At 46.6% G+C, this 24,168-nt stretch overlaps 1 protein-coding gene across 1 annotated transcript in view; it reads right to left on the reverse strand.

The window, feature by feature from the left end:
* Positions 1-21,570, reverse strand: part of itpkca (inositol-trisphosphate 3-kinase Ca) — a 52,000-nt gene extending 30,430 nt beyond the window's left edge. Inside the window, exon 1 of the mRNA XM_069907684.1 lies at positions 21,075-21,570. Within this exon, the coding sequence (XP_069763785.1) occupies positions 21,075-21,485 (411 nt within the window). The 5' untranslated portion in view covers positions 21,486-21,570. The remainder of the gene's footprint in view (positions 1-21,074) is intronic.
* Between the last annotated feature and the right edge of the window lie 2,598 nt (positions 21,571-24,168).

A 24,168-nucleotide genomic window follows, 5' to 3' on the forward strand; every position in this document is an offset into this window, starting at 1 on the left:
AACCCTGGTACAATGCACCCAACCCTAACCCTGGTACAATGCACCCAACCCTAACCTTGGTACAATGCACCCAACCCTAACCCTGGTACAATGGACCCAACCCTAACCCTGGTACAATGCACCCAACCCTAACCCTGGTACAATGCACCCAACCCTAACCCTGGTACAATGCACCCAACCCTAACCCTGGTACAATGCACCCAACCCTAACCCTGGTACAATGCACCCAACCCTAACCCTGGTACAATGCACCCAACCCTAACCCTGGTACAATGCACCCAACCCTAACCCTGGTACAATGCACCCAACCCTAACCCTGGTACAATGCACCCAACCCTAACCCTGGTACAATGCACCCAACCCTAACCCTGGTACAATGCACCCAACCCTAACCCTGGTACAATGCACCCAACCCTAACCCTGGTACAATGCACCCAACCCTAACCCTGGTACAATGCACCCAACCCTAACCCTGGTACAATGCACCCAACCCTAACCCTGGTACAATGGACCCAACCCTAACCCTGGTACAATGGACCCAACCCTAACCCTGGTACAATGGACCCAACCCTAACCCTGGTACAATGGACCCAACCCTAACCCTGGTACAATGGACCCAACCCTAACCCTGGTACAATGGACCCAACCCTAACCCTGGTACAATGCACCCAACCCTAACCCTGGTACAATGCACCCAACCCTAACCCTGGTACAATGCACCCAACCCTAACCCTGGTACAATGCACCCAACCCTAACCCTGGTACAATGCACCCAACCCTAACCCTGGTACAATGCACCCAACCCTAACCCTGGTACAATGCACCCAACCTTAACCCTGGTACAATGCACCCAACCCTAACCCTGGTACAATGGACCCAACCCTAACCCTGGTACAATGCACCCAACCCTAACCCTGGTACAATGCACCCAACCCTAACCCTGGTACAATGCACCCAACCCTAACCCTGGTACAATGCACCCAACCCTAACCCTAATGTGGTGCAAATGCACCCAACCCTAACCCTAATGTGGTGCAAATGCACTAGATGAATCAGACTGGAAAAGAATAGGACATTAAAACAAATAGATGGGGCATGATTAAAGGAGCTCAGGAGTTTCACTTTGATCATGGACAGCTGGATCACACTTTCACACACTTAACCATATAACCATTTACAGAGCGGAAACAGGCCATGTTGACCTTTCGAGTCCACACTGGTTCACTTCCTCTCCAAAAAGCAGAGCAGGATCCACCTTAAATGTTGGAGACAAACAAAGGCAGCAAAAACAGTGGTTCTTTGGCCCACCTAATCCACACTGACCATCAAGCACAAACCCCATTTTATTTCCTCAGCCTCACTATTTCCACAGATTCAACCCTTCACCAAACACTATTCCATTGGGTTGTACATGTGCAGTCGAGTGACAATACACTTGACTTGGGTTGGTAGGGGTGAAACCAAAATTTGACTTCTTCACAGGGAAGGGGGACCATAAACTTTGAGCAGAGTTGTGGATGGGGGGGGGGCCACAGCCAAAAAAAGTTTCGTAGTTTGGTGAATTGTGCTGGCTCTGATCCTCCTGTATCTCTTCCCTGACGGGAGCAGCTGAAAAATAATGTGTGCGGGGTGGAAGGGGTCCTCAACGATTTTTCACGCCTTCATCAGACAAAAATCCTAGTAGGTCACATCGATGGTGGGGGATGGAGAGACTCCAGTGATCCTCTCTGCCCCTCTTATAGTCCTGTGGATTGACCTCTGATCCATTTCTCTGCAGTTACCGTACCCACACTGTGATGCAGCCAGCCAGGATGCTCTCGATAGAGCTCCTGTAGAAGGTTGACATGATAGTGGCTGGTGGCCTTGCCCGGTTCAGTCTTATCAGAAAGTGCAGCCGCTGTTGCGCCTTCCTGACAAGTGAGGAGATGTTGAGTGTTCAAGATAGGTCACTAATTAAGTGAACCCAAGTACTCCACTCTCTCCACCTCAGAGTTGTTGGTGTGAATGGAGGGTGGTCATTCCTGGTCCCCCTGAAGTCCACAATCATCTCCTTCATCTTGTCCACATTGAGATTCAGGTTGTTCCTCTCGTGTTCCACAAGATTTTCCACCTCTTCTGTTAAAAATTATATTTTCAATAAAAACAAAAAAAATTATTTAAGTTACGCGAGATGAAAAGAAAATAAGTCTAACTTAAATGTGCTGTGGTCCTCCAGGGGGGCTGTCGGGCCTCCATTGAGAATTGCTGAACTAGATAGAGGCACTGTCTAATTAACCTGCTCATCTTTGGGAATGAGGGCACTGAGAAGAGACCCACTCGAGTCACACAGAGAGGATATGCAAACTTTCAACAGATAGTATCTGAAGTCAGCACTGAACCTGCATTGGTTGATCTGCGAGGCAGCAACTCTGGCTCATCACCGTCCTGCCTGTTTATTCCTCCAGTTTTATAATCCTACAGCGTCATGGGTTTCAAAAGCACTCCAGGCCAAGCTGAGGCATAGACCAATCACAATGTCAGCAAAGCTGAGATATAACGATCGTACAAAAGCATTGCTCACCTGCACACGCTCTCCACTATAGAGATGCAGCCAGTGGTTTGTCATTGGCTTGCAGCACGAGTGGAGGTTCCTCTTGCAGACAGAGCCTTCCTGCACCGATCAACACAATGATATCCACACCGACTGCTTTCAGAGCAGAGCTTGCTCAGCTCCGACTGCTCTCCTCCTCCAGCAGGTTTTCTGCAACACCCTCATCTGGTCTTGCATGCCACAAGGTTACGTAACCTAGTTGCTCAGCAACTGGCTACCTGCACAAAAGTTTCCATTGCACACCAGCGACGTTGTGGTTTCTGTGACAATTTGATCAGAAGATAGAAAGAACCAGAGGCAGGGTTAGCCTCTCAGGGGGATGGACTAAAATCTGTGCATAAACAATCCATACCCATGCAAGTGCAGTATTATCGATGAAGAAATAATATTCCATTTTACAAGCACATACCACAAGCAAACAAGTATTGTATTCCCGAATACAGAGCGGGGTTATACGGATATTTACATATAACATGGATATTTATAAAATTGTATTTATTCACCACTTGGAGATGATTCATAAGTTTCAGAATCAAGTTTGTGATCAGCCAGGAAAAGTACCATCAGTTTCATGGGATAAGCAAGAACAGGGTAGTTGAGTCAGACTGCTCTCTCTGCCCATGAACAGCTGGAGCAGAACAGGGTGAGGGAAGCTTGTCTGGAGATGAGACAGGGCAAGGACCAGGACTTCTGCAAACAAGATCATTAAAGACAAGGCAATGGTGGAGAGGAAGTCAAGCTGGGAAACATCAGAAAAAACGGTCAGTCATCTGGCTCATCAGCCTGCTCTGACATTCAATTAGATCATGGCTGATGGGGCCATAGACTCAGCTCCACTTAACCATACAAATCATAGCACAGAAACTGGCCATCTTGGCCCTTCTAGCCCCACCTAACGCCACTGACCTACACTCAACCCATAACCCTCTATTCCTTTCCTGTCTGTACACATATCTAACCTCCTTAAATGAGAATATCGAGCCTGCCTCCACCACTTCGTATGGAAGCTTGTTCCACACACCCACCACTCTGAGTAAAGAGGTCCCCCTTCATGTTTCCTCTAAACTTTTGCCCCCTAACTCTCAGCTCATGTCCTCTTGATTGTATCTCCCCTTTCTTAAAGGAAAAAGCCTCTCCACGTCCACCCTAGCTATACCCCTAATAATTTTAAATACCTCAATCAAATCCCCTCAATTTTCTACGCTCTAAAGATTAAAGCCCTCACTTATTTAACCTTACCCTATAACTTGGACCCTGTAACCCTGGCAACGTTCTCGTAAATTTCTTCCCTCTCTCCAAATTGTTGATATCTTTCCTACACTTTGGTGACCAAATCTGCACGCAATACTCCAAATTTGGCCTCACCAATGCCTTGCACAATTTTAACAACATCCCAGCTCCTATATTCAATGCTCTGATTTATAAAGGCCAACATACCATAAGCTTTCTTCACCACCCTATCGATGTGACTTCACCTTCAAGGAACTATGTACCATTATTCCTAGATCCTCTGTTCTGCTCCAATGCCCCACCATTCACCATGCATGTCCTATTTGGATTAGCCCTACACAAATGTAACACCTCACATTTACCTGCATTAAACTCCATCTGCCATCTCTCAGCCCACTTTTCTAACGGGCCTAAATCCCTCTGCAAGCTTTGAAACCCTTCTCCATTCTCCACAGCTCCGTCTAGCTCCGTATCATCTGCATACTTACTAATCCAATTTCCCACCCCATCATCCAGATCATTAATGCATATGACAAACAGTAATGGACCCACACTGAACCCTGAGGCACACCACTTCCAATCTGACAAACTGTTATCTACCACTACTCTCTGGGATCTCATAACCCCGTTTCCCAATTATTTAAAAATGTTCTTTTAAAATCAATCTCCTAAATACTTTCAATGAGTTCATCTCTTGGGAAGAGAATTCCAATAATTCATTCCTCTCTGGGAAGGTCTTCCTTCTGTCTTAATTCAAGATTATTTTATTGTTATGCAACATAAAATGTGTTATTACATGAAATTTTCTTTAGTTTACCTCAAGGCAGAAATTTCCTAGCACTCCTTAATCAGAGAAAGAGAACCAAGCGTTCCCCCCCCCACCCCCCAAGTGTCTGTGGATTCACCCCCAGTGTTCCTATAGCCTTGGCAGACACATACCCTTCAGTCCAAACCATTAACAACCCAAGCTCCAGATCCAAACCTGCAACTCGATCAGGATGCCCTCGGCGCCCTCTCGCATCCCAGTTCTGCTACCTGGTACTCCTTCAGCCAGTCTTGAGGCAGACTCCAGCAGTCCACAGCCTGGTGTGAATTCCCCAATGGCTGTTACCAGTGGCTTGCGTGTCCCCAACAGCCTGTAGCTGGTGTGCATTTCAGCCTCAAGAATCCACTGCCATGGTCAACATTCCATAGGTTGATTCCTCTGCTTCTTCTCAATCGGGGTGGTCTCCCCGTTTTCTGGTGCCCTGTGCTAATCTGCCACTTCCCCAGAGCCCGCCACTCCTCATAGCTGGTCCCAAACATGGGCACCACCTTCTTGGGCGTAGACCCCACAGTCACAGGATTTTGGAATAAAACCACCACCGGCGCCTTTAACCGTTTAAAGCCTGTACAGAGCCAATAGCAGTCAGACAGGACAATCGGACCCTGTGGAGTAGCACGGTATGGTAGCACTAGCTCTGGGCGGGTCTGCACCAACGGCGGTGCTGCTGTTAGAGCAGGTCCAACATTCTTTAAAAAAAAATCTACTCCCCCAAATTTGAGGCTCTGTCCCCCCTTCTACCAGCAGAAATGACCTCTCTGCTTCAACCTTATCTATTCTTTTCATAATTTTGTGTCTATAAGAATTCCCTCCTTCCCCTTGCATCCTTCTAAACTCCAACAAGTTTAGTCGCAGGCCATACAATCTCTCTTTTTTTTTAAAAAAACCCCAGATATTCCCCTTGTCTCACACACAAATATACAGGCACTCTTACACGGGGAGTTGGATTCTGGCTCATTAACAAGATGCAAAGAAAGCAGTAAATGTGCAAATGGTTAATCACAACATTTCATTAGATTCAAAACCATGGAAAGGCAATACCATATTGATTCAGCAAACCAATTTAGCAGGGTGCAGGAAAAATTCATGATGTAGAAGAGAAGGTTCTCTATGTGTCGATGAGCCACCAACGATATAAGCCACTTTAGCATCAATGCTGTGTTAGAGGAAAAGTTTCATTGATGATCTCATCGTTAAAGGGCTTACGGGGAACAGTGATCAGAATATTGTTTACAGCAACTTAGTACAAATCATTCAGAACGAAAAGAGAAAATCTTGAATTTTGAAACTCTGTACCCATAAGTGATGGAGGGTCAGTTGATGAGTACATTCCAGACAGTCAAAGGCAAGATTTTTTGACTCGTAGGAACGTGGCAATATGCACATTGTGAAAAGGAGGTAGAGGTCAAAATCTGCAATGATATTAAAATTGAGAGGCAAATTTTAAACACAGCAGAAGCTGATTCCAGCCATTTCAAATTGTGCCACCCAATTAATCCCGTACATTTTGGAGGGTGGGAGGAAATCAGAGCACTTGGGGTGAAAACCCATGCAGACACACAGAGAACGTACAAACTCCTTACAGGCAGTGTCGGATTCAAATCCGGGTCCCTGGCGCTTATAACAGCGTTGTGCTAACCATCCAACGGTCGACCACTCTCTAGCAACGCACAGTCCAAGAGCAAACTGCTCCCACACAACCAGTGTGAAGGCACTCTCCAAAGAGTGACTCATGTCACCAGAGTACAATTAACTTTGACCAATGGTGCACATAGACGCAGTCCAAAAATACGAGCAATGAATACCTGAAGAATCACAATGTACAAAGGCAAACAAAAGTTCGCAAACCACAGATATTGGCCAGTTCAGAAGTTGGTGCAATTCAGGACATTGGTAACCCAGATAAAGAATGTCAAAGGTTAATAGCGTAGCATTCTGAAGGCAACATGAAAAGCTCAGCTCAGGGGAGGAGGAAGATTAGGGTTTACAAAAATATAATCAGAGCACGTTTACACAGGAGAAAAGTAGAGACAGGGAGATGAAGCAAATGCACAACCTATCCCAAGCACAGAAGATGGCTCCGGACTGAAATCCGGGATTCTGACATGGCAAAAGAATTTGTCGTGTACACAAGTACAGACACACCAAGATTCTTACAAGCCGGAGTCACACTGATAGTGTAATGATGTCTGGCCACAGAAAAATAGATCAATGAATATTCATAACTGCAGTTAATTATGCAAAGGTTACTCCCCCCCCCCCGCCCCCAAACGTGCAGAAAGTAGTTTATGAACAGGGTAGTATGGGAAGGTTCAAGGGCCTGAGTGGTTGGATAAAAACAATTTTTGAACCTAAAAGAATGATAAAGTTTACCCCCTTTTCAGAATATAATTTTTTTATTTTCAAAACCTTTAACCGTACATGTGGGTTTATTTCTCTCAGCCCTTTCCCCTAAACAGTTGTTTTGGGGTGGGGAAATTCACCCTCAACCAAAGCCTGGATAATTATTTGTTATGGTAATACAACAACAATTGAAATTCCCTGCTGAAGTGGACTGACTTCAAAGGTGGGGGGGTTCTTTAACACTCAAAGTATCAAATAAAAACAAGTTTCACTAATTAGCAGATGCTCCGCCAGAATCACTTGGGAAGACTTAATTGTTTTTCTTAAGGGCAGGAAACATTTTTTAATGTAACCAGTCCTAAAAGTGATCAATAGATACTCTGTCAGGATCACGGATGACAACTATTGACTGTTCTTCAGGCCAGGAAGCACATTTGTTGCGATCAGACCCAAAAGTGATCACAGATACTCTGTCAGGATCATCGGTGAAGGCTACTAATTGTCTGTCTTGAGGACAGGAGACTTTTTTTTAAAATGTGATCAAGTCTAAAATTATTGGCATATGGTCTGCCCGTTTTAAGATAATCAACATTTAAAGTGATCAGCACTGCCCCCAAGAGCCCAAGACTCACAGGTGAAGATCATTGATTGTTTTGTATAAAAAGTAATCGTGTTAAGTCAAGAATAACGTCAAAAAAAAACTAGTTGTCACTTACACTGAACATACAAATAATTGCTGTACTTTGGAAGCCAGTCAGACTCCCTTGGAGCAGGACTCGCTGCTTGGCAGTGCCCTCTTGTTACAATGGCCTTGGGCTTTGCAAAGCAACAAAGATGTTTGCCCTGATTTATGGTGGCCCTGGAAATTTGTTTTGTGTCTGAAGTGGGAACTTTCACAATATTATAACAATAAACAAGAGTTTTGTAAACTGATAGAACAAGTTTAATTTTTTTTAAATTTAGACAAGCAGAACTGCAACAGGCCCTTCTGGCCTACAAGCCCTTGCCGCCCAATTACACCAATTAACCAACAGACCCCATACCTTTTTGGATGGTGGGGAAAAACTGGAGTGCCCAGAGGAAACCCATGTAGATAAAGTACAAACTCCTTACAAACAGCACCAGATTCGAACCCTGGTCGCTGACAGTGTAATAGCCCTGCCCCAACTGCTGAGTAGCTAACCACGATAAAATAGATTTTGAAGTTGCAATGTATATATATTTTTTAAATATTATGTTTTAGATAGAACATTTCCAAATTTAACAATACAACCAAACGCTTCAAAGTTGAATGCAGTTCAATTACTGCACATCTGTGCCAAGAGAAATAAAACTCAATGTTTCAGGGCAGTTTTTGTTTCAAATTTCCAGCATCTGGAGATTTTCTTGATTTTAATGGTGCTTGCCCCAAACCCCAATTATTTCAATGAGTTTGGACTCATATACAAGGATAAAAAGAGCGAGAAAAACATCATACCACAATGAAGCAGTCCTTTCAACCTCACCATGTCACAAATCCTATTTCCCCCCCCTCAACTCTGTCCCCTCCGTACTTCAAAACTTCCCCGCATGTCTCCTCCCCAAACCTTAGATTCGATAAGAAGCAATTACATAAGCTCCTAATTTAGCAATGAGAGTGTTCTGCTAGATGTGGGGGGGGGGGAAATCTATACCAAGGATAATTCATTGCATCAAATCAACAACCAACAAGCTTTAGGAATGAGGGTGGAAATTGAAAAACACACACACAAAAACTTAGTCATGTTGTCGAGACAACATCCTAATGTGGGTCACTGGAACTGAGGCTGCAGCACTGGGCGACCATAGAGTAGAATGTTTAATTACTTCTACATTTGGGGTAATTAAAGAAATAGAAGTTTAAATTGCTTTTCAATCCTCTGATGTCAAAGGAACTTTAAAAAAACATAATATTTTACACGTTTGAAAGAAAAAAATCTCCAGCCTTACTTTCTGTCAAAGCTCAACTAATGGTAGAGCATGTGCACTCAAGCCACCTGAGGGCCAGTATCAATGTCGCCAAGTGTGCAGATGCAAGCATGCACGATCCCACTTCAGAAATGTGTCCCTGACAGCGGTGGCATTTTAGACAATCCCCTTATCCTTCAGACAACAGAAATCAGATAAATTTCACCATAATCAATATTGCTCTATATTATACGCCATCTTACTGTATGGAAGTTGTCGGACAATTATTTCTCATTATAACTGTGGCACATCTCTACTTCATAAACTGCCTTGGAGTATTCGACATTTTTAAATGGAGAGATGGTGGAAAATCATAGGTTTGTGCAACAAGGAGATGACCACAGAGTCAGCAAATTGAGTAAAAGCGTTGTTGATGTTTGGACATTTAGGTTTCTTCAAGAGAGCAGAAAAACTACCCTTCCTGCCAAGCTACGAAACTGCAGCAGATTTTCCCAAATGATCAAAAGTTTGGGCCTTCTGAGATTTAATAATTCAGGCGTGGATTTGAGAAGTACCAATTACATAGGCTTCTGATTTAGCAACGAGAGTCCTCTGCTGGAGCTATTCCTGGAAAGAGTAAGGAACTGTGTGGAGATGAGTCTTGTTTAACAATGAAGTGAAACACAAAAGTGCATTTACTACACCATGATTGTAGTAAAGACACAGAAATGCTGGAGGAACTCCGCTGGTCTCTCAGCATCCATAAAGACACGTGACTGACGATTCAGGCCCGTGCCCTTCTTCTGAGGTTAGGTGAGATTCAAACCAGAGGACACGAGGTAAGAGTAAAAAAAAAGGAAGTTTAGTGGGAATGGGAAGGTGAATTTCTTCACACAGAGAGTGGTGGGAGCATGGAACGAGTTGCCAGCTGGGGTGGTGAATGCAAGCTCAATTTTAACATTTAAGAAGAATGTGAACAGGTATATGGATGGGAGAGGTTTGGAAGGCTATGTAATGATTTTGGACTCGTGTACAAGGATAGTGGGGACCAGGCAAAATAAAAATGGTTCGGAACAGACTAGGAGACTGTTTCTGTGCTGCAGTGTTTTATGGTTCGGGGGAGGAGTCAAGACTGGGCAGGGGGCGGACAGAGTACAGAGCAGCAAATATAAGGTATTGACTGGCTATGGAGAGGAAGACAAGAGAGAAGAATGGTGAGAAGTTACTGGGGAAGGGGTGTGTGAAAGCAGAGCTGGAGGAAAGGAGACTGTGAAGGAGACAAGAGAAAGAGACAACCAGAGATGGCTGGGGGGTGTTAGAGACAAAGGAAACCAAAGAAGTCCGTGTCAATGCCATCCTGTTGGAGAGTGCCCAGATGGAATACAAGTCAAGTTTATTTATCATCTGATTGCAGAAATACAACCCGAGAAAACAGCGTTCTCTGGTCTGCGAATACGCTGTGTTGTTCCTCCAATTTTTAGGTGACCCAGTTCGGCAGTACACGAGACCATGATCAAACACGTTGCCAGGGAATGAGATGAGGATTTGAAATGGGTGGGCACTGGGAGATCGTTTGGACAATGAGCCTTTGGAATTCTAAGTGGAAGGGCATTGAATAGCACAACCTGGGAGCTTTCAATAAACATTCCTAACTGCCATTAATCACTCTGAAGCATGGAACCTTTCCCAATCACTAGCACAGCTGAAGAAGAACATTCTGTCAATCTGTATCATTAATCACAGCTTGCTTTGTTGAATAAACCATGATTGAGCATTGCAGACCCAAAAGTTTTGACAAAGAGTAAACCAGAATGAACGCAAGCACACACCAGAGGAAGAGTTTCGGGATTGGGCTTTCGCCAGCTTTTGCCATGTAGTTCAACTATCTACAAGTTTGCTGACTCTCTACCCTTAAATTACACTGGACCACAGTTTTCTTTCAAAAGTTTTGCTTCCTGGGGGAAAAAAAAAAAAAAAAAAAATCGGGGATTATGATAGACAACTTCAAGCTGAACACACGCAGACAATTTCAGATTTGTTGCATCACGTAGGATATTAGAGAGAAACATTAGAATAACTTTTATTGAATTTAGCAGGTTTAATCGCATAATGACGCTGACAGATTGCATTAGTTCAACTGACTGAAAAAGGTTTTACCATTGATTTTCATTTGTACTCTGCACCCAATGCTTCTCGTGTCAGGGTCCAACACTATGACAGGATATCACAAAAAGTAGGTTATAAGCAAAAAACGGTCCATGATAGGAACATTTTAAGGAGATTTCTGTGATCAGCTGCCCAAAATCCATAAAATACACCCACAAAAGAGTTCTTCAATGTCCAATGTTACTGATTCCAAAATCCCTCTTGCCCTTTTGCTGAATGATTTCAATGCCATTCGTGCTCCAACTCGCCCCACAACAAATTCTCAAACGTTGTGCAGAAGTGACCAAAGCACTCTCCTCAACACAAAAATCCATACAGTTTCCAAATATTTGAATGAAAATTCTCATCTACACTAATCTAGTCACACATGACCCGGATTGCAGAGTGGTTTAGCACAACATTCTTACAGCATCAACATCCTGGGTTCGAATCTGGTGCTGTCTGTTTTCCCCATGTCTACACAGGTTTTGTTACTGTGTTGTATGTCTATAAAATAATATAAATATACACTTGCATCCATAGAAATAGGTAAGCATTGCTTCGGACATTCATCTTGGAATTTTCTTGCCCTTTTATCCACCAAATACAACTCAAACAGGCAGTGCTCAGGGTTAACTGCTTTACAATATAGCAAATATTGTTTCATATTTTCACTTCCCAATTTACTTCTTTAGCCAAATCCACTCCAAACTCTGGATTTACTCCCATAAATCTTTCTGCTCGTGTTTTTAAAATCGGATTCCGCTATTTTGGTACAATCTCCTTTCGAAGGAAGCACTCAGTGTCAAATTTTAACTGATAACATTCCAATGATGTCTACCTCTGGAACTAACTTTTCATGAAAGAATTTCATAGAATTATAATACAGAAATAGATGACTGTATACGACATGTCTATGTTAACCTCGAATTTGAAAAAAAATTAGACACACGGCACGGGAACAGGCTCACAAGTCAGTGCTGGCCAATTACACCCAATTGACATACAACCCCCAGTATGTTTTGAATACCTAATTGTATTATAATTGCATGCAATGCATTTCATAAAACGAGCTGTGCTGACTGGCTGCATCACAGTCTGGTATGGGGACACCAATACCCCTGAGTGTAGGGTCCCACTAAAGGTAGTGAATACAACCCAGGACATCACAGGGAACACTGCTGTCGGAGAGCAGCAGCGATCATCAAGGATCCACCCAGCACGTGCTCTGTTCTCAATGCTACCATCAGGAAAGGGGTATAGGTGCCATAAGACTCGTACCACCAGGTTCAGAAACAACGGCTACCCCTTCACCATCAGACTCCTCAATAACAAACTCAATGAAGGACTCGTTACTTTTGCAATTTTTTGGTTTTTTCCTCTCTGTATTGCACAGTTGTTTACATTTCTTTTTTTTGATTACATGTGCATGTTGAGTACAGTTTTTTTGCGCTAGCAATAAGTGGTGATTCTGCCTCACCCGTAGGAAATAAAATCTCAGGGTTGTACGTGATGTCATGTACGTACTCTTGACAATAAATCTGATATCTGAAAACTAGTCGATCTTGAATCCGCCTCCCCTACCACACCAATTTGGAGGGCTTTGGATACAAAGACAAGAGTTCACGTTGGTTCTTCTATCCAATGCATTGTAATAACATACTAACTAGCATGGAGGCCATTCAAAAGTGCTTGAGAGAAAACTAAATGCTGGATACAATCAGCAGGTAAGGCAACGACAGCAGGGAGTCAACGTTTCAGGTCAAAGATCTGAAACGTTACCAGTTTCACTCTTATAACCATTGTCTATTTAAAATGCCCATTATGCAGAATTCAAGCAACTGGCAAACGAGACTTGGAAAATAAATAGGTAAAAAAAAATACAAAAGTTCAAAACTGGTGCCCCCCCCCAGCAGTCAGTTCACCAATCCACACTGCACAAAGACTCAAGCAACCAGAAAATACACTTATCCGATATCTACCAATCCCCATAGGTGCCAGATACCGAGGGTTTTACCACATCAAGTCAAACTCAGTAAAAGTCACTGCAATGTTGTAATAAACAATGATCATCAGATTTTGGCTGTGAAACATTGTACCTCAATTAAATAAAAGGGTCCCAGACGCCAAATTCTGTAGAAAATACTAAAAAAAATGCAGATCAAGCATTATTTGTGAACAAAGGTATAGAATTAATACTTCTAATTATCTTCTTTCTGAACGGCTTCCAAAATTTTATTGTTTTCCCTCACAGGCCAAGCCCAATATCTCAATAGAAAACAGTACATGTAATTTGGAAGGACAAACCAAGAAAGGACATACACTGTAAATGGTCGGGCACTGAGGAGTGCGGCAGAACAGAAGAATGTGGGAACACAGATACACAATTCCCTGAATTGGCGTCACAGATAGATAGGGTTGTAAAGATAGCTTTTGACATTATGGCCTTCATCAATTCAAGTACAGGAGTTGGGATGTTATGGTTAAAGTTGTACAAGACACTGGTGAAGCCAAATTTGGAGGATTGTGTGCAGTTTTGGTCACCCAACTACAGGAACGATATCAATAAGTCTGAAAGAGTGCAGAGAAGATTTACTAGGATGTTGCCCAGCCTTCAAGAACTGAGTTACAGGGAAAGGTTAAACTGGTGAAGACTTTTTTCCCCCGAAGCATAGAAGATTGAGGGGAGATTTGATAGAGGTATTTAAAATTATGAGGGGGCAGACAAAGTAAATGTAGGTCGGTTTTTTCCACTGAGGGGAGATGAGATACAAACCAGAGAACATGGGCTATGGGTGAAAGGAAAAATGTTTAGGGGGAACTTCTTCACACAGAGAGTGGTGGGACTGTGGAACTAGCTGCCAGCTGAAGTGGTGAGAAGTTGGACAGGTACATGGATGGGAGAGATGTGGAGGGCTTATAGACTGAATGCAGATCAGTGGGACCAGGCAGAAAAATGGTTTGCCACAGACTAGAAAGGCCCTGTTTCTGTGCTGCAATGTCCTATGGTTCTAAATGTTCCTATGGAGAATAAACAGCAAATTCTAGAAGATAAACATGCCCGCAGAGATGGACATTACAGTCAGGGAAATGGAGCAGAACGTGGCTATTTAGAAGGTTGTGGCAAGCAAATGTGCACCCAATTACTGGAAACGAACAAGGGATTTGGCAGGATCACATGGAATTGGGTCATTGCTTATGGTTGAGGCAAATACTTTGATGTGTCAACACAAGTCTGTGTCAAGGTAATGTCCCTATGTGTTTAGTGTCACATTTTCTGTGCTCTCACAGAGTGGAGATCACCAGTGGTGGGGGCAGGACCCCAAATCTTTTCTCAGCGTCTGAGCTTCAGGCATTCTCCGAAGCAGCAACACCATTATTTCTTTGGTGCGGCTAGTGCAACGCTGTCATAGAGCGATGGTGACCAGGGCTTGATCCCCATCCTGTGTGGAGTTTGTACATTCTCCCCACGTCCGTGTGGGCATCCTCCCACTCGTTCATAACGTACTGGGGATTGCCGATTAATTGGATGTCATTGGGGCAGCAGGGGCTTCAGGATTAAAGCCATAATAAATTTTAACTTTAAATCAAATGAAGCCCAGACTTCAAAGCAATGCACCTGTAATAAACCATGGCCTCTCAGTAATGTACATTCGATCTCACCGTTAATTTTTTTTTAATCTGTAAAATTAAGTATTTAATCTTGGAACCATCTCATGACAAAAGAGAAAATGACCTTACTGAAACCCCCCCCCAGGCAAATCAGTCGGTGATTACCCAGATGTCTGAAGCTTTTTCTGAGAATATGAACCCCAGTGTTTATGTCTGCAGGCTGGTTACACCACAGCAGCTCTTTATCATAGTGAACCACAAACATTTGATTCAACCCATACATTATGTATTCATAATGCAAAAGACTCACCTACAGGTGCCAAATATCATGTAATTAGCAATTTCCTCTCCATACATCTTCCGACCTGCTGAGTAAATCATACACTTTCACCTCGAACCAGGATCAGCTGGCACAGAAACCGGTCCACTATTTATTCTGTTTAGTCCAGTGCTTCTCAACCTTTTTCTTTCCACTCACATATCATCTTAAGTAATTCCTTTTCGGCCATAGGTGCTCTGTTGTTAGTAAGGGCTACTTAAGGTGGTGTATTAGTGGGGAAAAAAGGTCAAGAACCACTGGTTTTGTGCCATGCATCCAAACCATAGCCCTCCTTACTCCTCCCAGCCAGGAACCCATCCAATCTTCTTTTCAATGACGAAATCGAACCCACATCCACCACCTCTGCTGACTCTCTCACCATCCCCCCCCCCCCAGTGAAAAGGTTCCCCCTTAAACATTTCTCCTTTCACCCTTAACCCATGTCTCCTAGTTCTTGCCTTACTCAAACTCAGTAATTTTGTTTTCCTCAATTATCCCCTCATTCTCCAATGCTCAAGGGAATAAAATCCTAACCTAATCAACCGTTCCCTGCAACTCAGCTTTTCAAGTCCTGGCAACATCCTTTAAATTTTCTCTGCAGTCTTCCAACCTTATTGACATCTTCCCTGACCAAACTGCACACAATACTCCAATGTTAGCCTCACTGATATACAACTTCAGCAAAACATCCTGTACTCAACAATAGAACTTGAAAATCTTTAGACACTGTGGTTGATATAAAAACAATGCTGGAGAAACTCAGCAGGTCAAACAGTGTCCTTTATATAGCAAAGGTTTAAAAAAAAACCACATAACTGACGTTTCAGGCTTGAGGGCTTCAAAGTATGGAAAACTGTGGTAGGCTTCCAAACCAAAGAGTAGGGGGCTGAACGCAAAGGCAGTAGGTGATAGGTGGAGAAGTCAGGGACAGAGGGGATTAGGGATGATGAGGCAAAGGGAGGGAAGAGAACTGGAAAGGGGAGGGAGAGGGGGAAGAGGAGAGCAGTTTAGCAGAAACCAGAAAAGTCAATGCCACTGCCATCCGATCCGGCTGAAGTGCACAGACAGAAAACCAGGTGCCACTCCTCCAATCCGCGGTCATGGACAGACTTGCGAGTATGGGAGTGTGACACAGAACTGAAATGGTTAGCTACTGGGAGGTCTCTGTCATTGGTGCGGACAGAGCAAAGGTTCTCAGCGAAGTGATCTCCCAGTCTGCACCCAGTCTCTCCACTATAGAGAAGGCCACAAAGAGAGCACGGATGCAGTAAATCAATCCTGCGGAAAAGCCGAGTTGCTTCACTTGAAGGCCTGTTTGGGGTCCCAGACTGTGGTGAGGGAAGAGCCTATCCACCTGAGACATTTTTCTCTGTCTCTGTTACTGAGCTGGGTGAGATGACCAAACATACACAACTCCACCGATCTCAGAGTGGGCTATCACAAAATGTTGCAACTTTAATGGAGAGCGACACGAGGTCCTCTGATCCCATTGCTGTGAGTCAGATTTCTACATAAATACTACTTTGCAATCTGTTGTGGCTGAATTTAAAACCCAACCCAAGCAATTAACTAGAATTATGTTTTGTGAGATGTTTTTGCCTTCTGCACGAAATGGATATTAATCCCTACAGAACAGGCAAAACACACATGCACAATTCCCCTCTGCCAGTCACAGTCAGATGCATACACACACACACACACAACATATCTTCAGGATATTCCAGACAACACTCCACAGTCAATGGAAGGATCTTCAAAATACAGCCACAATTGTTTGCACAGGGCATCAAGAAGGTCAATGGAATGTTGGCCCTCATTGCTGGAGGGGTTGAATTTAGGAGCAGGGGGGGTTCTGCAGCAACTGGACAAGGTCCTGGTGAGGCCGCATCAGGGGAACTGTGGGCAGTTCTGGTCTCCTTACTTGAGGAAGGAAACCTGAACTGGCTTTGGAGGCGGTGCAGAGGAGGTTCACCATGTTGATTCCAGAGATGAGGGGAAGAGATTAGCCCATGAGGAGAGATCAAGTCGTCTGGGACTATACTCACTGGAATTTAGAAGAATTAGAGGGGATCTTATAGAAAAATATAAGATTTAGATAGGATAGAGTCCTAGCAAGTTCTTTCCATTGGTGAGGGAGCCTAGAACAAGGGGACATAGCCTCAAGATCAAGGGTAGTACATTTAGGATGAAGATGAGGAGGAACTGCTTTTCCCAGAGGGTGGTAAATCTGTGGAATTCACTGCCCATTGAAACAGTGGAGGCGACCTCAGTAAATATATTTAAGACAAGGTTGGATAGATTTTTACCAAGTAGGGGAATTAAGAAATATGGGGAAAAGGCAGGTAGGTGGAGATGAGCTGATCATCTCACTGAATGGCAGAGTTGGATGGCCAACTCCTGCTTATGTTCTTGTGTTAAAACTCCAGCGATTTTACAAACAAGGTTGAGCAAACTAACGTCAAAATGAAAGTTCTGTCTGCAAGTTGATGCTGGTTGGGTGCTCAGGCCTGGACATCAAGAATGTAAAGGATGACTCATTCCCTCAGTGCAGGTTGTCAGCCCACTGAAGCCTCCAGAACCACAACCTCGTGACCAAAAGCCAAACACAAAACCCCGCACCAACATGGCAACAAGCTGCTCACTTAAACCTTGGAAATGGGATTCAGAAACTGACCAAAATGCAAGAATCATTCACAAATCTGATGGCAGAGGGTCAAAAACTGCAAAACTGCCCTCGTGCCTGGTAGGTGGGGGGGGGTCCTTGAGGATAGATGATTTATATTGAAATTAGTAAATTCAGGAGGGGAAATTCTCTGACTTACAGCATGATGGTGGACCAATAAAGGACAATCTCCGGAGTCGGTCCCACAGGGGGGGTCAATGACCATAGGCATATGTGAAATAACAATGCAAGATACAAGACACGAAGTTGACGTTGGATCAGCTCAAGTTGCAACATGAGCACTGTAATTAGCCAGGAGAGCAAGACATTTAGCGCGACTGATCAAATTTCAGTTGGTGGTTTGATCCATCAGAGTCGAGCAGCCAATGTTTTCAGTTCACATTAGAAATGGGAGCAGGAGTCGGCCATCCAGCCCATCAATCCTGCTCCACCATTCCAATGAGATAATGGCTGGTCTGATGATAGGCTCATCTCCACCAACCTGCCTTCCTCCTACCCATATCCCTTAATTCCCTTACTAAGTAAAAACCTATCCAACCTTGTCTTAAATATATTTACTGAGGTCACTTCCACGACTTCAATGGGCAGCAAGTTCCATAGATTCACCACGCTCTGGGAAAAGCAGATTCCCCCTCATCTCCGCCCTAAAACTTGAGGCCACGTCCCCTAGTTATAGTCTCCCCCACCAATGAAAACAACTTACCAACCTTTATCTTATCTATGCCTTTCATAATTTTATATATTTCGATAGGATTCCTTCTCATTCTTCTAAATTCCAGTGAGTTAAAGTTAGACAAGGGCAAAAATTAATGGCCCTGATCACTAATCTGTGTATCCAAATGCATCAGGCTTGGAACGCTTAGAGCATTGTGTTCAGTTATGGTCACCTCATTACAGGAAGGATGTGGAACCTCTGGAGAGGGTGCAGGGGAGATTTATCAGGATGTTGCCTGAATTGTAAAATAAGTCATACGAGACAAGGTTAGCAGAGCTGGGACTTTTTGGAGCAAAGAAGGATGAGTGGAAACTTAATAGAGGTCTACAAGATTGGGAGAGGCATAAATAGGGTAGACAGTCGGTGCCAATTTTCCAGGGCAGGAATAGCAAACACCAAAGGCCATGTACATAGTGAAGGGAGGGAAGTTCAGGGGAGTCATCAGGAAATTTTTTTTTTTTTTGCACAGGGTTGTGAGTGTCTGGAGTCTTGCCATGGATGGTGGAATCTGAAACATTAAGGGCATTTAACACATTCTATGTCATAATTAGGTACGGCTTCAATGCACTACAAGACAGAGCAACTCAGCATGGTGGTTTACATTGTACAACACTCACTGAGTTGTTTCAACAAGAGTCCTAGCTACAGCAGCAAATGGCAGCAGAGATAGGTTTAAAAATACCATCACGTTTCAATGTAATACACTCACCACTATTGAGACCATTCCTCTCTGCAATACAAGCCCAAAGATTAACGGAAATAAAACCCCATCCTCTGAGTATTTGGTCTTTACCACAACTCTTGGACTTTACCACAGAATGAAAATATTTGTGCAACTGTATCTCACCTGAGCCATAGGCACAACTCTGAAGAAGCTGTACATGGCAAGCTAAGCATCAGATCCCCAATAATTACATTGCCGGCAGCAGACATGAGCACCCAATTGATTTTGTTTTAGTGCCCAAACTGTTACTTAGTTTGGAACTTAAATCAGAAAACATACACTCTCCAGTGTCCAAGATGCTTGGTAAAAAATTGAAAGAATAAAATCCAGAAAACTATAGATTGTAATCAGAAAATAAACCTAGAGATCGGAGAATCAATGATTTCATTTTTAAAAATGTGGGAAAAAAAACTTATGACGAGCAAGCTCCAAGGGTACAAACCTAATACAACATTATGGATGCTGACCCCAACAGTCATGTCAGCTTCACTATCACGGACATTAGACTTCATTGTGGACACGTAACACTTATCTGAAGGACACCAAATCCCAGTTAGGTGCCAGAAACCAACCTTGAAACCGCTATGAAGTGCGGACACATTACCCTCCTTAGCCATTCCCCTTCCTTCAGCCACTGAGAGCCAGGGTGTAGGCATGTCACCTTTTCCATTTCTTCCCTTCCCCTCAGCTGCAGGCACAGCACTCCCTTTTCATCTGCCTTCCTGAACACTATGCAGCTCTGGTTTAAATTGGCAGCACATTTATGCAAAATCAGGGACGGTGATTCCATTGCTACACCAAATCCAGTCGTCTAAACAGAAATATTATGGGAGTGCAACACTGTCTGGGGTGCCCTCCCTCAGACTAGACAGCAGAGATCTGGTTTCCCTGGTGGAGAACGAGGTCCCAATTCCCCATTTTAAGAGAGATGGGGATCAGATGGAAGAAAGGGAGTCTCGCAGCTAAATGTATCCCTCCAATGACACAGTTGGGCGAGCAGCCAACACCAGTGGAATCTGGCTGAGCACAGATTGGCTGCCAGCTCTTGACTGGGCTCGGGAAATGCTCCATTACAGAGGCAAAGTATCTGAAGATGCCAAGGATAGAGGGCCAAAATCCCACTGGTCTCCAGCTTGCCGTCAACCTCACCCTCTGCCCCAATCTCTTTCCTGTACCTCCAGCCCCTCACTCTCACCCCACCTGCTCTCCCCCCTCAGCCCCCCCCCACAGCCCCCCTCAGCCCCCCCCACAGCCCCCCTCAGCCCCCCCCCCACAGCCCCCCCAGCCCCCCCGCTCTCTCCCCCCCATCCCCCCCCGCTCTCCCCCCCACAGCCCCCCTCAGCCCCCCCCCACAGCCCCCCTCAGCCCCCCCCCGCTCTCTCCCCCCCAGCCCCCCCCGCTCTCTCCCCCTCAGCCCCCCCCCACAGCCCCCCCAGCCCCCCCCGCTCTCTCCCCCCCAGCCCCCCCCGCTCTCCCCCCCCACAGCCCCCCTCAGCCCCCCCCCCTCTCTCCCCCTCAGCCCCCCCCCCTCTCTCCCCCTCAGCCCCCCCCCCTCTCTCCCCCTCAGCCCCCCCCCCTCTCTCCCCCCCCCAGCCCCCCCCGCTCTCCCCCCCCACAGCCCCCCTCAGCCCCCCTCAGCCCCCCCCCCTCTCTCCCCCTCAGCCCCCCCCGCTCTCTCCCCCCCAGCCCCCCCCGCTCTCCCCCCCCACAGCCCCCCTCAGCCCCCCTCAGCCCCCCCCCTCTCTCCCCCCCAGCCCCCCCCTTCTCTCCCCCCCAGCCCCCCGCTCTTCCCCCCCCCAGCCCCCCCCGCTCTCCCCCCCCACAGCCCCCCTCAGCCCCCCCCCTCTCTCCCCCCCAGCCCCCCCCTCTCTCCCCCCCAGCCCCCCCCTTCTCTCCCCCCCAGCCCCCCGCTCTTCCCCCCCCCAGCCCCCCCCCGCTCCCCCCCCCCACAGCCCCTCACTCACCCCCAGGCCGTCCTCCAGACCCAGGTAGCGCGGCTGCTGGCTCTCGGCGTCGCTGCAGGGGCTGAAGTCGTCCTCGGACTCGTCGAAGGAGGAGGAGGAGAGCGCGGCGGACGAGGCCGAGGAGCCGGACAGTTTGCGGAGCAGCAGCGACGGGGCCGGGGAGCCCCCGCAGCCGCTGTCGGACGACGGCGACTCCTCGTCCTCGGCCGCGCCCAGCGACTCGTCCTGGGTGACGATCAGCCGCGGCACGGACAGGCGGGCGGAGGCCGGGGCCTCGGGACGGGGCCGCAGCGCCGCCGGCCCCGGGCCCGCCTCCCTCAGCCGCAGTCGGCCCGTCGCCTCTCTCAGGCCGCGGCCGACCTCCGCCTCCCGCTCCGCGCCCGGCGCCGCCGCGCTCTCGGGGCTTTTCATCGAGCCCCCCGTGCGGGCATCGCCGCCGCTCCTCAGGCGGACGGTCCCCCGCGGCCCCCCTCGCCGGGCCCTCCGCGCATTTCGAGATCGCGGGCGGAGCCCCCGCTCGCGACCCGTCACCGGACGCCCACCTTTCAGGCGGCTGTCCGTCAACGCGGGAGCCTGCCCCTTTCCATGACGGACCGGTGTCCATCACCCTGCGAGCCCGCCCCTCTTTGTGACGTCCGGGCCCTCGGCGCTGCGAGCCCGCCCTCATTCCGTGACGTCCGCCGGTGTCAATCACCCTGCGAGCCCGCCCCTCTTTCCGTGACGTCCGGGCCCTCGGCGCTGCGAGCCCGCCCTCATTCCGTGACGTCCGCCGGTGTCAATCACCCTGCGAGCCCGCCCCTCTTTCCGTGACGTCCGGGCCCTCCGGACCGGTGTCAATCAACCAGCGAGCCCGCCCCTCTTTCCGTGACGTACGGGCCCTCCGGACCGGTGTCAATCAAGCTGCGAGCGGGCGCTGAGCCCGTCGACCCAGCCCTCCTTTCAAACGGGTGTCCAGCAAGGTTTGGACCCGCCCCCTTCCATGACGCACGTTCTGCCTGTCAATCAATCTGCAAGCTCACCCACCATGCCTGTTGCTCTCAGAATTTATTGACCTGAAATTCGTGGTTTTGCAGCACCAGTATTACAAACAATTAATTTAGACGTACAGCACGATAACAGACCCTTCTTAATTCACCCAATTAACCTGCAGAGATGGGGAGATCGTGCAAACTCCTCACGGACAGCGCGGCATTCGAACCTCCGTCCCGATTGCTGGCCTTGCGACAGCATTGCGCCAACCGCTACGTTAACCGTGCTGCCCAAAATAAAATAAAAGTGACTTAGGGTGTCGAATATTTTTCCGTACCTTGACGAAGGGCTCAAGCCTTTTATCTTTGGTAGGTCACGTCTCCAAAATGGAGGACCATCACCTTCCCAAGATCGTGTTCTAGGGCGAGCTCTCCACGGGCCACCGTGACAGAGGTGCACCAAAGAAGAGGTACAAGGACTGCCTAAAGAAATCCCTTGGTGCCTGCCCCATTGACCACCGCCAGTGGGCTGAAAACGCCTCCAACCGTGCATCTTGGTGCCTCACAGTTCGCCGGGCAGCAACCTCCTTTTGAAGAAGACCGCAGAGCCCACCTCACTGACAAAAGGCAAAAGAGAAAAAACCCAACACCCAACCCCAACCCACCAATTTTCCCTTGCAACCGCTGCAACCGTGTCTGCCTGTCCCGCATCGGACTTGTCAGCCACCAACGAGCCTGCAGCTGACGTGGACTCAAGTAGCGTTTATGCCCTCCATAAATCTTCATCTGCCAAGCCAAGCCAAAGAAAAAAAGAAAGAAGATACACTGTTCGACCAGCTGAGTTTCTCCAGCATTGTGTTTTCACTTCGACCACAGAGCCATGCAGACGAGTTTTACTCGTGCCTGTGGTTCATTGATCCTTCGGGAATCTGACGGCGGAGGGGAGGAAGCCGCCCTTGGGCCGCTGGATGCTCGCCTTCAGGCTCCTGTACCTTTTCCCCGATGGTAGCAGAGTGAAGAGGGCACGGCCTGGGTGGGGGTGGGGGTCCTTGAGGAGAGTGGCTGTTTTTTAAGATATGTCGATGTCCTCGATGGAGTGAAGTCCGGTGCCCGTGATGTCTCAGACCGAGTTAACGACCCCCTGGAGTTTATTCTTGTCCTGGGAGTTGGCGCCTCTGTAACGGATGCAACCAGCCAGAATGCTCTCCTCAGTCCACCTGTCAATGTTTTCGAGAGTCTTTGGTGACATATCGAATCTCCTCAGATACTTCACGAAGTATAGCCTCTGGCAGTGCCTCCATCAATCCAATTTTATTTCCACTGGGACCATCTTTCTATACTTGAGTAATTTGTTGTATACTATTGCTGTCGGTGTATCTTACGAATCGATTTGGCAGCAGCATGAGAATTTCAATGCACATGTGCACTGGACTTATTTGTATGACAAAGAACTCATTATTATAAATAGGATAAACACAGGGTGTAGGATGTACAGAAGTGAACAGGTATCCAAAGACAAGATAATACTGAGGTAACCAGGCCACAGGATAAATACTTTTTTTGGGGGGGGGCCATCATTGGCAGGGTGAACAGAATATGAAAATCAAATAAATCTTTAGATGCTGCAAATCTGTTGACCTACGTTGATGCATTCAGAAAGAAGGCTCGCCAGCAGCTAGACTTCGTGAGGTGTCTGAGCAGATTCGATAGGTCACCAAAGACTCTCGTAAACTTCTACAGGTGGAGAGCATTCTGGCTGGTTGCATCACTGCCTGCTACGGTAGCTCCGGCCCTTTTAATTTTATCTCTGGATATATTAGTTGGGATAAGGTGGGGGGGAAATGAGTTGGGGAGAATTGGACTCGAAGGTGAAGCTTGTATATAATTGGAAAATGTAGTTTGATTTTATTATCAAGAATTATTATGGATTGTTGACACTGTTAGAGTTTGGAAAATTATAAATAAAATATTCAAAACATAAGACAGTTGAGTGTGATGTCGCAGGCCAAGTTAACATCTCTCTGGAGTTTATTCTTGATCTGAGAGCGATGCAACCAGCCAGAAGGCTCTCCACAGCACACCTGTAGAAGCTTAGGAGAGTCTTCGGTGACATACCGAATCTCCTC

This window comes from Narcine bancroftii, chromosome 13 (genome assembly GCF_036971445.1).
Source record: "Narcine bancroftii isolate sNarBan1 chromosome 13, sNarBan1.hap1, whole genome shotgun sequence".
Classification (NCBI taxonomy): Eukaryota; Metazoa; Chordata; class Chondrichthyes; order Torpediniformes; family Narcinidae; genus Narcine; species Narcine bancroftii.